The sequence below is a fragment of the Salvia hispanica genome, chromosome 1, assembly GCF_029641045.1.
Source record: "Salvia hispanica isolate PSC_SH4W2 chromosome 1, Shi_PSC_v1, whole genome shotgun sequence".
Classification (NCBI taxonomy): Eukaryota; Viridiplantae; Streptophyta; class Magnoliopsida; order Lamiales; family Lamiaceae; genus Salvia; species Salvia hispanica.
The window spans coordinates 65663881-65680680 of record NC_142692.1 but is presented as its reverse complement, the minus strand read 5'-3'; the positions used below and the strand labels follow the sequence as shown (position 1 = coordinate 65680680).

General features: G+C 37.0%; 2 protein-coding genes and 1 pseudogene across 3 annotated transcripts; all 3 read right to left on the bottom strand.

Moving 5' to 3' along the window:
* Positions 1–3956: 3956 nt before the first annotated feature.
* Positions 3957–6401, bottom strand: LOC148934424 (uncharacterized; annotated as a pseudogene).
* A 651-nt stretch (positions 6402–7052) lies between these two features.
* LOC125222117 (ribonuclease 3-like protein 2) lies at positions 7053–10283 on the bottom strand. 2 transcript variants are annotated; one of them, XM_048124574.2, is made up of 4 exons: positions 9702–10283; positions 8418–8519; positions 7755–8128; positions 7053–7421 (listed from the first exon to the last, which is right to left on the bottom strand). In XM_048124574.2, exons 1-4 carry the CDS (start codon positions 10053–10055, stop codon positions 7247–7249), a joined length of 1005 nt encoding a protein of 334 aa, XP_047980531.1. In that variant the 5' UTR covers positions 10056–10283; the 3' UTR covers positions 7053–7246. The 2 variants fall into 2 exon arrangements, with proteins under 2 accessions (XP_047980531.1, XP_088926383.1); XM_089070257.1 differs by having other exon boundaries at positions 8367–8519; positions 9702–10280.
* Positions 10284–11620: 1337 nt separating this feature from the next.
* On the bottom strand, positions 11621–15659 carry LOC125224577 (uncharacterized). The gene is made up of 9 exons (XM_089070249.1): positions 15380–15659; positions 14948–15019; positions 14214–14303; positions 13968–14010; positions 13381–13487; positions 12887–12982; positions 12285–12475; positions 12129–12198; positions 11621–12045 (listed from the first exon to the last, which is right to left on the bottom strand). The coding sequence occupies exons 1-9, from the start codon at positions 15548–15550 to the stop codon at positions 11938–11940; spliced, it is 948 nt and encodes a 315-aa protein (XP_088926375.1). The 5' UTR covers positions 15551–15659; the 3' UTR covers positions 11621–11937.
* Between the last annotated feature and the right edge of the window lie 1141 nt (positions 15660–16800).

Sequence of the window (16800 nt, the reverse complement as noted above, 5' to 3'; positions counted from 1 at the left end):
GGTTGGATACGGTGATTGAGCCGTCATGGGAAATAACAAACAAAATGTAAAGTTTATGATTTTTTAGACCAATTTTAAAGTTTATGGAAAATACCAAAATTTGAGCAAAGTTTATGATTTTAGATACCAATATCCCTTGATTTAATCGACTTCTGTTTTGGAATGTTAAGAGCGTGAACGTTTCTGAACCAAAACATATGGACGTTTGGAATGAGTGCAACACATTTATTTCATTCACAATAACGATGGGAATCAATTTTTGTGTAATTAATACATAATTTTTTATGTAACTAATATACAATTATGCGTCTATCTAAACCACCCCCATGATCATTCTCCACTACACATGTCATTATTTCCACAAGAGATCTTTTTTAATTTTTTCTTAATTTCTTTGTACACTTTATTAGACGTAATTTAATATGTGGATACTTATATAAATCAAATCTTTTCATTTTTCTAGTTATCACACAAATAAATAAAACATTTTCATTTTTCTAATTTTATTAAAAATTATAATGGCTTCGGATATCACCTTAAAAATAAATATACTTTTTTTGTAATTACCATTTCAAATTCCTTAAAATTAAAGCTTATATAATGAAATAATCATTATTAGCTTCTGTTTTAGGATGTTAAGAGTGTGAACATTTGTGAACCAAAATATATTAACTGAGATGATTATATGACATTTATTTAATGCACAATAACGATGGGAATCGATTTTTGTGTAATTAATTCTTTTTTGTGTAATTATTATACAATTATGCATAAAATGTATGGATAAATAGTAGTAAGAACGTACCACATTCATTTCAACTTTATTGCATGTTTGTGTTCATTTAATTAAAATGAAACTGCCATTAACTACATTTACAGCTGGCTGAAATTGAAAACAATTATAATTAAATTATATTTTTTAATCTAAAATGGAATTTTTTGTAACATCTCCTCTTTTATATATATAGATTAGCTTTTAAACAAATTTAGTCCTATCTTTAGGTAATTGTACTAAATTTTTGTGTTGATATTTTCAACTTTCTGTGATTATATATAGGGATGCTCAACTAGTTTTTTATTATCGTTTAATCAATAACTAAACATATATCAGTTAAATTGATGATTAAAAATTAGTCATTTAGTTCGGTCCAATGATTTGATCGGTTCAGCTGTATTATCCGATCCTGTACTACCATTTTCATAAATACCATGAGATTTTAGACGAGGTTTATAATAATAGTATAGAGAGAAAATAATTGGATATTAAAATAAGGAGAGAGAATGATAGAAATATTAAGGAGAGAGAATGTTGAGAAAAAAATTTATCATGAAAAGTCACATTTTTATGTATTTTTTATTTTGATATAATAATATATTTATTTCACTCTTTATATATATTTGTGTTTTATTGTCTTCATATGAAATTAATGAAGACTAATTTACCCTTTTAATATTTTATTCTTTGGATTAATCGTACTAATAATGTGTTGAAATGGGTTACAAAAGTACTTATTTTTTCACCAAATAAAAAAACGAAAATAATACTTCAAGAATTTAAGATGTACAATAAATGAACTTCATTAATTATTTCACTCTTTATATTATGTTTCTATTTTTTTTACTATATGAATTTCATGAATAAAATATGAAATGTAAAAAAGAATGATAATACTTCAAAAACTTAACCTGTACAATAAATGGGGTGTTCTGCAAAAATCGTTCCACCAATAGGTAGGTTTTTTTTTTGTTTCTGGAAATGGGTGATACGCATTCTAAGAATGCGCATTTGAAATACGCATTCTAAGAATTCGTATGCGTATTTCAAATGCGCATTCTTAGAATGCGCAACTAAGTTGAATCGGCAGTCAACCAGAAAAGTCAAAATTCAAACTAAATACGCATTCTTAGAATGCGTATCTCACTTGAATTAAATTGGGCATTCCAGAACAGAATCGGGCACTGCTTCTTCTGCATAACTCGGCGCGTCGAACTGTCGTCGCTGCCGCTCACACCTGCCGCCGCCGACGTTCCCCCTCCACCCACGGTACCTCTCTCTCTATCCCTGTTTCCCCTTTGCCTAGGGTTTGTTTTTTTTGGAATTGGTTTTTTTTTTTTTGGAAGAATTGAAACAATAATGTGTGCATTGTGAGATTAAATTTGTAATTGTCTTTATTGTGCATTGTGAAGTTGATGATGAAGCTTCGTTAGAATGTGTATGTCAATTGAAGCTAGTTCACTTCATACATGAAATTGATGGTGGAATTGGAAACAGTAAAAAAAAACAATTTTTGGATTTAATTGTTTGCAGTTTTACAATTTTGCATTGAAATTAATGGTGGAATTGAAAAGAGTAAAAATTAATGGCATGCAATTTTGCAAATCTCTCATTGTATATAGGTGGCTTCCTAGTTGTTTCAGACTAGATAATCAAAAGCAGTATACCACGCAACAAAGATCAAATTTATCCTTTCAATCCACATGGTCTTCATATTTCATTATGTTCCAACATAATTTTAATAGGACTATTGTTGTTTTTACTGTAAAAATTAAATGTGGGTACTATTAGTAGAGTGCTTTGGTGACTCTTTGTTCTTGAAACAGTTGTTCAATGACAATAACTTGACACTTGATAACTTTGTCTTTGTGCATGTTCAAGTTCTTTTTTATCTTCATTACTTCATTATTTCGTATAGTTAGCTTAGTGCAATGCTGACCAAATTTAATTAATGTATATATAGCAATGGCATCATCATCAACTGGAGAGTATCCTTTGTATTGTGGTCCCGAAGATCCGAGCGTACTTTACTTGCAACCGCATCACATAACTGAAAGCATAATCTCTGGGAATGATACCGACACCTTCCAACCATGCAAATTGGATAATAACATTTTTCAAGCTCCAATGCATGACCGAGTGTTGGGGCATATAGAGCGGATGGGTTTTGGTGGCGTGTACCGTTGTGGAAAGCCGAAGATGTTGGACGCTTCACTTATTGGGGCATTGATTGAGAGGTGGTGTCCCGAGACACACACGTTTCACCTTCCAGTTGGTGAAGCTACAGTGACCCTCCAAGATATCGAGATGCTTTGGGGTTTAAGGGTCGATGGTGAACCAGTTATCCTTTCACAAGTGAACCGCACGAGAGAGAACTGGGTGGATACGTGTTTGTCGCTTTTGGGTATAGAACCTAGTCAGGCTGAATTGAAGTTGGGGGGATTTAATGCCACTACACTGAAGGATGTTGTTAGACACCGTCTTGACGACGATCTACCCGAGCATTATTACATGCAGCATGCACGTATATTTGTGCTACTCCTACTAGGTTGTTTGATCCTCCCAGACACTTCGGGGAGAAAAATTCCCTTCCACCACATTCTATTACTAGATGACGAGAATCAGTGTTCACAACTTAGTTGGGGTGCAGCAGCGCTTGCCACTTTATATCACTACATTTGTGATGCTTCGTGTCAAAAGCAGAAGAATATCGGTGGCCCTTTGGCCCTTCTACAGATGTGGGCTTGGGAGAGGATACCCAATATTCGTCCCGAGATTGTTGATAGGGTTAAGTATGCTGGTACGACACCGTGTGGAATAATGTAAGTTACAAACCAACAACATCAAATGATAGTAAATAATGTCCAACTACAAGCCAAATCAAAATAGTAGTAAATAATGTCCAACTAAATCAAAATAGTAGTCAATAATGTCCAGCTACAAACCACAAACAATCACACAGTGCTCCCCGTTGTGCAGTTATGCCTGTCATGCCCTACTTGTCTACAGATCTTGCAACTCCTCTGTCGCCTGGGTTGATCAGGTTCATTTTCGTCCATCTGGTTCTGTATTCTTGCTTTTCTATACTGACCGCGAGAACGAGGAACAAATTGCCCCACTGAACACTCCAATGTCCATGGTGGTATCTCCCAGTAGTCCTGGTGCCTAAGTGAACGAAAACCAAAAGAATACTGTTTCACTCAATTTGACTTCAAATAGTTCTTACTCACAAGGCGTAGAATGTTATCTCCTCGATCTCTAGCAACTGCCGCAGCGTGAGAACAAGGCAACCTCCACATCTGCCATTTCCCACAACTACACATTTTTCTCAAATACTTGACCTCATAAGAGTTTCCACCCTTCCCTTTGGATCGTGCCTCGGATAAGACATCATATCTGCCCGCATGGGTGTTGACTCGTCTTACCACATGTTTTCGGCCTCTTGCATCATTATCATTCAATTTGTCATGCGCCCATGGGCTCAACTCAGTTTGGCATTGTGTCGCTTCTGTTGATCTTGTCTGAAACCATTTAATTGTTCTCTAGAATGTCAAATCGATACAAGCCCTAATAGGTAGATCTCTGGCTCCTTTCAAGACGTTGTTATATATGCCTCCACCATGTTCGTCGTGGCTTCACCCCATCTACGACCTTTGTCGTATGCCATTGTCCATTGCTCTGCATCAATACGCCCAAGGTACTCAACTGCCTCTGGACTAACATTCCCTAGGTGGCGTCTTTTCCTGAAATATTTTCTCACCTTTGTGGCTATCCCCATTTTCCACACTAGACCCTTCACCCTCACACCCTTGTGATGCTGCAACACATTTTTTCGTACATGTACTAAGCAAAATCGGTGTATTCCTCGGGGTGGTTGTTCCCATATATCAGACTCCATTGCATTCAACATTCCTGTGTGTCTATCAGATATAATGCAAACATCTCTATCGCCTTTCATAACATGAAGTTTGATTAACTTCATAAACCAATTCCAACTATCACTTGTTTCATTATCAACAATTGCATAAGCAACAGGTAAACACTTCTTGTTTGCATCAAATCCAACAGCGCAAAGAAGTTTACCTTTGAGTCTGCCCCGCAAATGAGTTCCGTCAACTGCTAGCACTGGCTTGCAAAGCTGAAAAGCTTCCACACACGGCCCGAATGCCCAAAATACATACTTGAAAAACTTTCGTGTCTCAGTACTATGTCGTTCATCATGATGCCACTCAACAATTGTTCCACGGGTGCGCTTCTGCAACTCAATCATATAACTAGGCAAATCTTCGAATGATGACTCCCATCCACCAAAAGCAAGCTCTATAGCCATCCTCCGGGCATACCATGCTTTCTTGTAGGATATTTCAACATGATACTTTTGCTTCACATCCTCAATAATGGAATTAGGCGTATACCCGTGGTCCTTTAGAATATGATGCTTAACACACAAAGCCACCATATCTGATGAGACGTTGGCGTGGTCCCTGGAGTTGGGATTACCTACACAAGTGTGTCTATCAGTCCATTGTCTGATTTCCCATTTGCGGTCGTGCTTCCTCAATGTTGCTCGAAGTTTCCAAATACAACCTGTTTGATTGTGTCGTCTCCTATTTGAGCTCGTGCTCTCCGACTCTTTGGGTGGCTTCAGAGTTTTGCATTCCACATTCCACTTTGTTGGTTTACTTTCCACCACGTAGTATTCTTTTGTGGATGACTCCAAATGCCACAAAGTAACAGCAGTCTTCAATTGTAGCTTGGTATCAAATTTGGTTCCTAACCCAATTCGTGTAGGATTCTTCTCATCCCAAAACCAACTGCTAGATTCGGAATCATCATGGTTACTTTCATAGTAATTACCTTCTGTCGTCGGTAGAGTACGAAAATAAGATAACCCTGGATGCTCATACTCCTGCTCACTTGGTGGGACTACTGGGACGTATCTACGAGGCACATTCAATGTCTCATTGTCGGATGCATCTTGGTTTGTTTCTGATTCTTCACTCAATTCAGGTGGGGTTGTTGATTTTTCTGACACAAGGTCTTCAAATTCAGAATCGTCACTAACTTCATTATGGGGAGATAGTCCCACATCTCCAAAACGAGACCCACCCTCCCCAAAGCCAGGCCCATCATCCCCAAAACCATGCCCATCATCCCCAACATTAGCCGGATCGTGACTAACTTCATTATGTCCAGATGGCTCATCATCATATTGTACTCTATCTTGAACTTGTCGATGTCCCCTTCTAGATTGATAGACAACGACCGTATGTGGAGTACGTTGTTGTGCTAAATTAGCTTGGTAGTCAACAAATAACTCAATTTGACCTGATTGAATAGCTGTTGCAAACATATTCCTCATATATGCATCGCAAAGTCGAACGCCCACAAAGTGATATCCATTACCCACTTGAATTGCACGTTTCCATGTCAAACTAATCATATACTCACTCACATTGATTCCAATGCAATCACATATTCTGCTAACCAACTCATTATATGGAACAAACTCATCTAAGACAAGATATGCATTTGCCACGGGTGGCTCATAAGACAAACCAATTCCTCCAATTTGTACTATTCTTCCATCCCAATATAAAAGGACACAAATAGATTCTGTGTTCATAATCCTGCAATACATACACAACTTTATCTCAAAATTTAAATAATTAAAAATAAACTATATACCAAATCTTACAAATTAACAATTCAAAAGACACTACTTACCAAATCTTAGTATTTAATAACACACATTGAACATACAATTTATACCAACAACTTAAAAAAAAAAAAATTAGCCACAAACCCTAGAATCACAATTTTCACCATAAACTATGGATATAATGCTAAATTAAGAAGAAAACACGTAACTTACCTTGAGGGAGAAACAATTAGATGAATTTGGGCGATTTATGCAAGAATCGGACGAAAATGTGGCATTCTTGGAAGGGATTCGCGGGCAAGGAGGCTGGAGTTCGCGCAGAGGGCAGAATGCTTCTGCCCGATTCTGTTCTTATTTAATTCAAGTGAGATACGCATTCTAAGAATGCGCATTTGAAATACGCATTCTAAGAATGCGTATTTAGTTTGAATTTTGACTTTTCTGATTGACTGCCGATTCAGCTTAGTTGCGCATAAGAATGCGTATTTCAAATGCGCATTCTTAGAATGCGTATCACCCATTTCCAGGAAAAAAAAAAAAAAAAAAAAAAAAAAACTACCTATTGGTGGAACGATTTTTGCAGAACACCCCATTTATAAAATTTAGCCCAATAAATGATAGTACAATAATTGTTGTCTAATCCAGAGTCGATTACTTCTCAACAATCAAAACTAGGTGCATGTACAAAATAAAGTAGTATCCTTCAAATACTTGATTCTCAAGAATTTGATAGTACTACTCTAATTCCTATTGTGGTTAGCTGTTTCAATAAAATACACTATCCTAGGTTTAGGACATGATAATAATAATCATATAAAGTCTGAGTTTTTAAGACCGAAGAGCATTGCTGAAGCTGCTGAGCTCTCTGCCTCTCTCATTCTTGGCTTCTCTTCCCCCTCCATCACAAGTGAACCCATTGATAAATCAATTTCAACAGAGCATGTGAATCTCTTCTGATTAGCAACACGGGCTTCTTTAATGATTCTGCACATGATTGGCAGGGTCAAAGATCTTTGCATAACTTGTCACAATTTTTCAACATTTATGAAAAATAGCTCTATCTTTAGGCTATGATATGGGATATGTTTTACAATGAATTGCAAAACAGCACTTTGGCAAATCAGTAAAGCAACGATGAGCGAGATGTGTCGTTGAACTTTGAATGTGGTTCAGGCCTAGAGTTATATATGTGGAGAACACTACATTTTAAAAGTAGAAACTACTTCCTTTCACAGATAAAAATTGGAAAAGCAAGAAATGGGTATGATAGCATAGTTAGAGTAACACAAATTTCTTAATAATGGGAAAAATGCTTACTTGTAGTTTGGTTTTGACCATTTCTTCTTGCCACACAGCTCATGCAGCTTCTGTTTTGCTTCTTCAATTTCACCATCCATACTGATATGATCGAATATGGTATCCTTCAATTGGTTGTAAGATCTCTGAGACAGCTTTTCAAGAGCATCCTTTGCAGCAAGGAGCTTTGCCAGTTCTCTATGCTCGGAAGAAGCAGAGGCAATAAACTCCCCATTGACGGTAACAGTAGCAAATATTTTCTCTCCTTTCTTCTCGTAACTTATACGAACCTGGTTTCCATCCTTTTGGTATAGCGCAAAGAGCATAGTTACAGGTTGTGGTTGTTGCTCCAGATCATTTAGCGTTACAATGGGTTCTAGAAGATGTCTAAAGATCTGAAACAACATGGAAGAAATCATATAACCAAATCAAGCTAAGACTTTTTTTTCTTGAGGTCACTTTGTAAACAGATTGCTTCTTTATTTAATAATGAAAAGACCTCCTATTTTGTTAGGAATTAGCCATAGGCGCAGTCTTTTTCATATTCCGCTAGCAAACAGGCAATCGCGCTTATGGGAAAAGGGAAAAGACACAACACAACATAAGAAAACGCATATGAATTAAGTAATTAACCTTCCATGTAATATGTAAATCAAAATTGCAATCAATATACAAAGCAGCTACCACTGACTCCACAATATCCGCAAGAAATTTCGGTGCTTTGACCAAACCCCCATATATCTCTAATTCCTTCTCCTCTTCTACGGCCCTTACAAATTCTGTAACCTGAAACATATGCATAAAACAATGAGGACTTGATAGAGTTGAAAGTGAACAAGTAGGCTCAGCCTTTTTTAATGATCAATAATGGTTCCCTATTCACCCAATGGCCGTTGGTGACTTAAACCCCCGACCTATTGAGCACGTATCTTGAGTGAACAGTAATTGCAATACTCACCAAGAGTGCACCATACACTTAATGGACATTTATCCACCATAGAACCCAAGAGTTGCTGAAAAGTGCTTATCAGATAACCAAGTCAGCTTCACCTTATCAACTCCAGCAAATCCATGAAGCACAGTAGCACAAATTGAAATATGCATCAGTTACTTCATATTCCACTGGACAACTCTAATAAAAAACCAGGACACTGCAGAAATTTGACAAAACCCCTATATATCTCTACTTCTTCCTTCCCTTATAGTGCCATTACAAATTCTCTTACCTAAAACATATGCATAAAAGAAAATGATCTTGACAAAGTTGAAACTGTGCGAGTGCTTAGCTTCATATTCTAATGGACAACTCTAATAACAAACCAGGCAACTGCATAAATTTGACAACCCCTATATATATCTCCCTTTCTTCCTTGCCTTGTAGTGCCACTATGAATTATCTTACATAAAACATGGGCCTAAATTGAACATGACCTTGACAGAGTTGAAAGTGAAGTGAACGAGTTGTCTCAGCCTACTACTAAGAAGCACTTGATCAGGCGTCTTCAGTGATGAATAACAGCAAAATTAATCGAAAGTGAATGATACACTTGATGAACATTTAACCATCACTAATCCCTGACACGACTCAAAAGTGCTTATTAGATAACAAAAGCCAACTTCACCATCAAACACATTGACATATCAATCAATTACTACTACATTTTTTCCACTGCACACCTCTAGAGTCGGTCAAATTATGCCACTGAATAAATTCTCTCCAAATTATGCCATCAATTACTATTCTTTCCACTGCACACCCCTAGAATCAAACTATGCCACTGTATAAATTCTCTTCAAACTTGGCAATAGGCATTCATTTGTCTTTATAAACATCAATTATTGGTTAAAAAAAATAAAGTACAACCAAAATTGGGATCAGAAAGTAAAAGCCTAATCGAAAGCAACGCCACAAACGGGAGAAATAGGGGCGAATTGAGTAGTATGAAAAAAATGAATTGAAGCAGATACCCTTTCATCAATGACAGCGGCGTTGCGGCGTACGTACTTATAGAGGCGGTGGCGGACGGCGACGCGCGCAAGCTTCTCAGTGCTGGTGTTGGCGGAGCGTAGGAGCGAGAGTTTCCCGGGGTCGAGGCCGGGATAGTAAAGGTAAACGAAGTTGGCGACGGCCAAGCCAAGAGCGGCGTCGCCGACGAACTCGAGGCGCTGATAGGAGGCGGAATCGGAACACGAGGAGTGAGTCAAGGCCTCTTCCAGAAGCTTCTTCTGCTTGAAACAATAACCGAGGAGATTCTCCACTGCCCCTACCGATGCTTCAACGTCCGATATTTCTTCAACCTCATCCATGTCCATCGCCTCCATCTCGTTTTATGCTATACTGCCTTAGGTTTCAGAAAATCAAAATGATCGTATGGAAATTTCGTGAGAAGAAGCATAAAATTTTACGGTTTTGAATTGATTACATCTCTTATCATAAGCAATCTGGACGAAATCAATCTCCAACTCTCTATTGTCAGTTTGGAAGTGACGGTTAACAGAGAACTGACTAGGGTTAGAAACCTAGTTGAAGAAGATGAAGTGACTAATTAATTTTAAAAATTATGATATTTTTGTAGGGAAACCATACATGGAGAACAAAAAATTTCATAAATATTTCACTCTAATACAAAAAAAAATTCAAGTTAACATAAATCATATGTGTATTATTACGCATTTCAAGTTAAACATAAATGATACAAGTAATATTATGATTTCAGTTTAATACATTTTGCTAACAATGTTAATTTACTACATATTTTTATCATAAAATCATACGCCAATTAAGGAAAAATTAGCATATGAATATTCAAACAATTCACAAGGCCATTAGTGCCAGCCACCACTGCAGTAACAAGGATGCCCGAAAGGATGAAGGAAATGGGGGGTTGTTACGGCGTCATGATGAATAGCTCCTACGAGCTTGAGCCCGACTACACTAATCATTACAGGAATATTTCGGGGAGGATGAGCATGGAACATAGGCTCTCTTTTGCTCTGCACTGATGCTGATGGAGGAGAGAGAGGAAAGAAGCCTAGTGTTGATGTGGGCGCATGCGTGGTGTGGCTCGATTCGAAGAAGGCGAATTTTGTGGTGTATAAGTGTTTTGGGTGCATGGCCAAGTTTAGTTCGACTCAATTTAAGGAGATTGCAATCAGTCTGCTGGCCATGATTTCGACGGGGTCGTGAGGGAATGTGGGTAGGAGGAATGGCTGCTGGAGTGGTTTTACAATGAAAAGCTAGTGGCAGAGGTTTTGTTGATTGGAGTTTCTATTGGGAATAAAAAGTGGATGTGGGCGGGGCACCAAGGAGTGGGCAGGGACTCGATGGTGCAGGCGGTGCGGGTGGTTTTGGCGGAGGAATCGGTGGCAGTAATTTCTCCTACTAAACAACACACACTCGTTCACTCTCCTCTCCTTCTAGCTAAGCTCTCCCATTTTACCTTATTTTACTTTATAGCTAGTTGGGTTTCGACTATGAATCTAATTTGAGTTAGTCTTAGCTTCTAAAGTTGTGTTCTTTGGGTATGTTATGGGTTGTATGTGATTGAGGAGTTCAGAGCTTGAGGGCAAGCAGTGATTCCCATTATGGTTTCTAGTTGTTCATATTGCTTATGTAACATGGACTGCACAGTGTGCGTGTACTTTGTGACTCTGTGTAGGGGTGTGGGTTGAGGGGAGGGGAGGGGGGTGTTTGTATGTGTGTGTTGTGTCTGTATGTGATTTGTGTGTGTGACTTGTGTGTTTAGTGTGAAGATTCCAATTCTATATGGAATTGAAATTATAGAATTTAGAGGAGTTACAATCGGATTTGTAATTCAATTCCAATTTCAAGGAGTATTCTGCAGTACCAAACATAGAATTGGAAAAAATTGCTTCCACAACTCCAATTCTATGATACCAAATGGAGGTTTCTATTATATTATAACGATGATTTCAGGAAAACAACAAGACAACATTCCCTATATATCTGGTACAATATTTGTCTTCTAGATATATATCATTACTAACAATATCAAAAGACGACGGGTCGACGATATCTCCGAAGATTAAACCCGAACTTCCTAGTCAAAGCGACACTTCTCCGGTATTATTATAGCAAAAATCGGTTGTACTGTAGTATGAGGCAAAGCAAGAGCTGCCTGCAAATCATCAAAAACTGCCTGTAACTCTGTAGCTAAGCACACGAGCGGTGAGTAAACTAGATCTAGCCATGATTGACGATATCAAATCCACCTCCTGCTTGAATGGCTACCCGAGGCCCTAGCACATTATGAAGCAATTGTTGTAACCACCTTCTCGTAGTTACATCTTCCTGGAGAATACAACATTATGATCATTCATCAATCAATCAAAATAAAGAATTTTGACCTCAAAATGAGGAATAGTTACACCCACAAGAAGGCAGTTGCTAAATGTTCCATCTTTGAGCATTTCAGGCATACAATTCTTGAGTGCTTCACAAGCTCTGCAGAAATGATGGTAATCATTGGTATAGGTGTGCACAAATCTGACTGAAGAGAGTTGAGTAACCAAACCACACTGTTGACCAACCTTAGATTTTCAGACAAACGAAGAAAGCACCTGATGATGTGCTTTAACAGCCGAGCAGAAGGCTGTTCAGCAAGTGCAATAATCATGTTTGACAGAATCCCAGCTACAGCAAAGAATCGCTCTGCTGTAGCGCATATGTATTCCAATCCCACGTCATCAAGTAAAATTTTCTGCACAATAAATGTTGCTACCTGCAAATAAAACCCTCATATTCAAATAGGATCCACTGACCAATAAAAGATATCTCCAAGAGGGCATTTAGTTTCATGATTGATATGATACATGGTTGAGTATTTTTAACCTCGTTACTGGAATTTATCCCATCATACACTTTCAATGGGTTATGGATCAAGAAAAATTAGCTGCAATGAAAGAAATTATCAAGGGTTTGGGTATCTTAAAGTTCCAATCCATCTTATAGGAAACAGGGATTACCCTATACTTTTTTATATCTATCTAGGCTAATCCTCAAAAGCAAACGGCAACCAACAGTGCTGAAACAGAAAATCTAATGATTTCATGGTCCACAAAACAAGCCATGAGAGCATATAAAACAAAAGATGCCTACATATTATGTTACCAAAAGCTTCGAGGAACTCAACTGTTTTTGATAGTTCACTTCCCATCTCCATTGTCCGCAAGCACAAGGGAATTATTTCAGTATACAGAAGGAAACTGATAACGTCAGTGTCATCAACCTGGTAAAAGATTAGAAACAGACACTCATGTGTTAGGATGTGAAGAAGACAGTAGAGGATATTAAAAAGGAAACATGTAATGAGTAGTACCCTATTTCCTATCAACAAGTAATTGGTTTTTTTAATAGTATACTACAATTAATTCTATTATCGTGCAAAGCGAAAAATCTGAACACACTGAAATACAACTATAAGAGGAAAAAAGTCCGTAGACTATTATTTCTATTATGGAAATTGTTACTCTTTCTAGTGACTATGCAACTAAAATAATGAATAGAAATAGAGCGATCTTATTTTATGGACACATAGGAGTGATATTAGCATGGAGCAGAATTAAGCAACCAAGGCAAGAAAACATAATTTAGGAAATTACATTGCTGAATAAGAATTAGAAATACCTTCACCAGAGCACCAATGACTCCTAGACTTGTAAGCCTCAAGTACTCAAAAGGGCGAGTTTTGCTGGTGGTATTAAGAAAAGGATACAGGTACAGAGGAATGTGAGCTGCAACAGAAAAGGCATCAAGGAAAGATCCATTTAGATGTACTGAGCAGCCATCCATATGTATATTTAGAATAGTAAGAGTTACATATACCTTGATTATACAAGGTAAATAATAAGAATAAGTGAATAAGAAAGAATTAAAGACTAAGGACAAAAGTACATAGCAAAATATCATAGTCATTCACCAGAAGCAATCTGCTGCAGAGAAAACCAAAAAGTGATGGGCATAATAACCACTGCCCAACAAAATAATCAGTTCACAGGCAATGCTATTTACCTCTTCTGTACTCATTCACCCTAATGTAGAACTAGAAACATTACATATTAATCTACACATAGTATAGGCTCAGATCCTAGCCCATGCGGATACCAAACAACGAAAGGGGATTGTAAAAATAAGTGGCATCACTTTTACTGAATTGGGATCTGGAAGGATTGTCAAGGAGGATTATGTTAACCAAATGTGAAATGGGATATTACCTTTGAGGAACACCATTCTTGTATCTGGATGTGAGGCCACACACTGCAACAAGTAAAATACGCACATTAACCACTAGACATAAAAGGAGTGATACTCTTCTTTTGTATTCACAAATTGTATTCACAAATTCATCAGAACTTTCTATGGACATAATTATATATTTCTGCAACCATTTGGCAGGGGCGAGAATAATGGTTAGTTGAGTACAGCCAGAAAAATTATTTAGAATATAGAGAAAATATCACCTGAAGAAGGGCGAGTGCATTGCAAACCCTGTTTGACTGCCCAGGAGTTAGAGTTGGTGGAGATAACACTGGGTAAATAGAAACTATTTCCTGTGGGAGGTCCAAAAAAACACATTGAAAAGGACAGCTGCAATAATGAAAGATGTCGGACTAGAATGCCTAAAGCAAAGGTGATGGATATGAAAAACGAAACGAGATACATCATGAGAAAAAAAATGGGGGAAATGAACAGGTTATATTACCAAAGAAAAGAAAACAAACATTACTAAATTATAAACTCAACAACATACTGAAACTTTCAAATTTTCTTATCCAAATATGAAGCTAAGTCATAAACATTCCACCCCAGATGAAACATACATTCAGAGGAAATATCCCCATATTCAAATATAAAGAAAATTGGGAACAAATTAGTATTTGGACCTAGTACAAATTGGTTCTATTGCATATAGCAGGCTCTGCAAATGCAATGAATCAGTGATTTTCATAAAGGAGATCTTCACTTCAGATTCGTAGCATTTTTTATTGCTCGGAAACCCCAGTGTTTTACAGTTTTGTTTCCAGAACAAATCAGTTAAACTTGTAAAACATAATAGTAGTAAATACACAACATAACTGGAAAAGGCAGGCAATATATATGTTTACAACCACTTTGAGACATAAGATGATTGACTAAATTTACTTAAATTACATACAGAAGACACCGTAGAAATTGGCTGGTGTTAGAGACACACCTGTAGAAGAGCAGCAAGTGTACCAAAGGAGTTCCACAGCAACGGAGCCAAATCCTGAAACAGCTCCCTCTTCTACTAGAATAGTTGCCAGAAAAATCGATAAGACATAAAACAACCAACAAAAATCAAAACAATGAACGGCTGATAACTAAATCCCGGTGAATACAACTTTGTGGATCATGAACAATAACACAAAGGATAGCCGGCTGTATTCAGAGAAATAAATGATTAAATAGTTCGAAATGAAAGCATTATTTTGCTGTTAGAGCGTCGATTTTCCAATTTCTCATAGTTTTCAATTGAACTAACTCGTGTGATTCCTAATCATTTCGCAACATCGATATCGATTTCCCTCACTCAGAAACTTCAAAACCTAAACAATTAAACAGTAAGCGAAACAGAAATAATAAAGTAGAGGAAGAATGAGAAGACCTTGGAGAGTTCGAGAAGAGCGTTTTCGCGGAGATCGGGGTTGCAGAGGTCAAGTACAAGCTGTTCGACTGATGGAACATTCCGGTCATTGTTAGCAGCGGCGGAAGAGGTGGCGGGCACCTCGAACGGAGCGGCTTTCATGTAATTGAGCGACGGATGTAAGTTCGACATATGTTTTTGTTCCGGCTTCCTTCTGAGAGAAAGAGAGGGGAGAGAGACGGTGATGGAAATTGGAAGGCTTAAACGGCGGTGGTGTGGTTTGGCGCTTGTAATGGAGGGTCGAATCCTCAATAAATAGTCTTTGTCACAAATTTTAATAGGTTCGAAAATCCTAGCCGTAATAGATTTAATAATTTAAGTTATATATTTATAATTGTGCTAGGTTAAATACTTAAATACTCATATTTCTCTGATCATCAATTTTTACTTTACATTCATACGAAAAAAACAGTTTGAATAATAGACAACACAAATTTTAAAGCAAAATTAATAAAGTGTGTTGCATTATAAATAAATACGGAGTAGAAACTAATTTTAGTGATTGGAGCAAAATGGAAAAATATAGAGTATTTTTTTTGTGTGGATGAAGCTAATAATTGATATCCATTTTTAAATATATTATGTACATTTGTATGCGAACAAGCCTAAATGGTGAGTAGGATCATTGATCATTTTAGCCCACTATCCCATAAATTTATTTGAGAGTTCTCGGATAATTTCTAATAGATCATGTCAAATTTACAGCTATCTCACTCTAGCATTATTCACCAAATGAAACAGAGGTACTGACATACCACTTCTCCGATGTTTTAATAGTTACTACTGAATTAGTACAAGTGTTGTGTGCTATGATATGACGAGATTATGTAATTCACGAAAAAAAATGAGCGCGAACTATGATTGCGATAATAAAAGAGAAATGTACGTGAATATGGGGTCAAGAACATTTTAGTAATTTATCAACGACAAATAGAACACTAAGTGTATCATTTATTAAATCATTTCAAACTGACCAAAATTAAAACAATGGATGAGTGCACATAGATTTGGTTGCTCTTTTAAAGCGGATGGCTATCAGTGGGATACAAACGACCTCATTTGCATTGATGGACCCAGGTCATGCTGATAAGATCAAATACCTACATTTTTTGTGAGCAATCTAAAATGACAAATCAAAAAATGTCATGACACCGAAAATAGATGATGTGACACCAAAATAGATGACTTAATAAACGACATCCAAATATGGGCATGGCACGGTTGGCACCTAAAATGGACGTTGTAACATCAAAATAAATGACATGATGAGTTGACAATCAAAATGACATCATTTGAATCACTAATAATCAAACTTTAAATTTTCAATTAGTAAATTGAGATCGTAGAAAATTTTAGACCACACTATATTTAACATTCATATA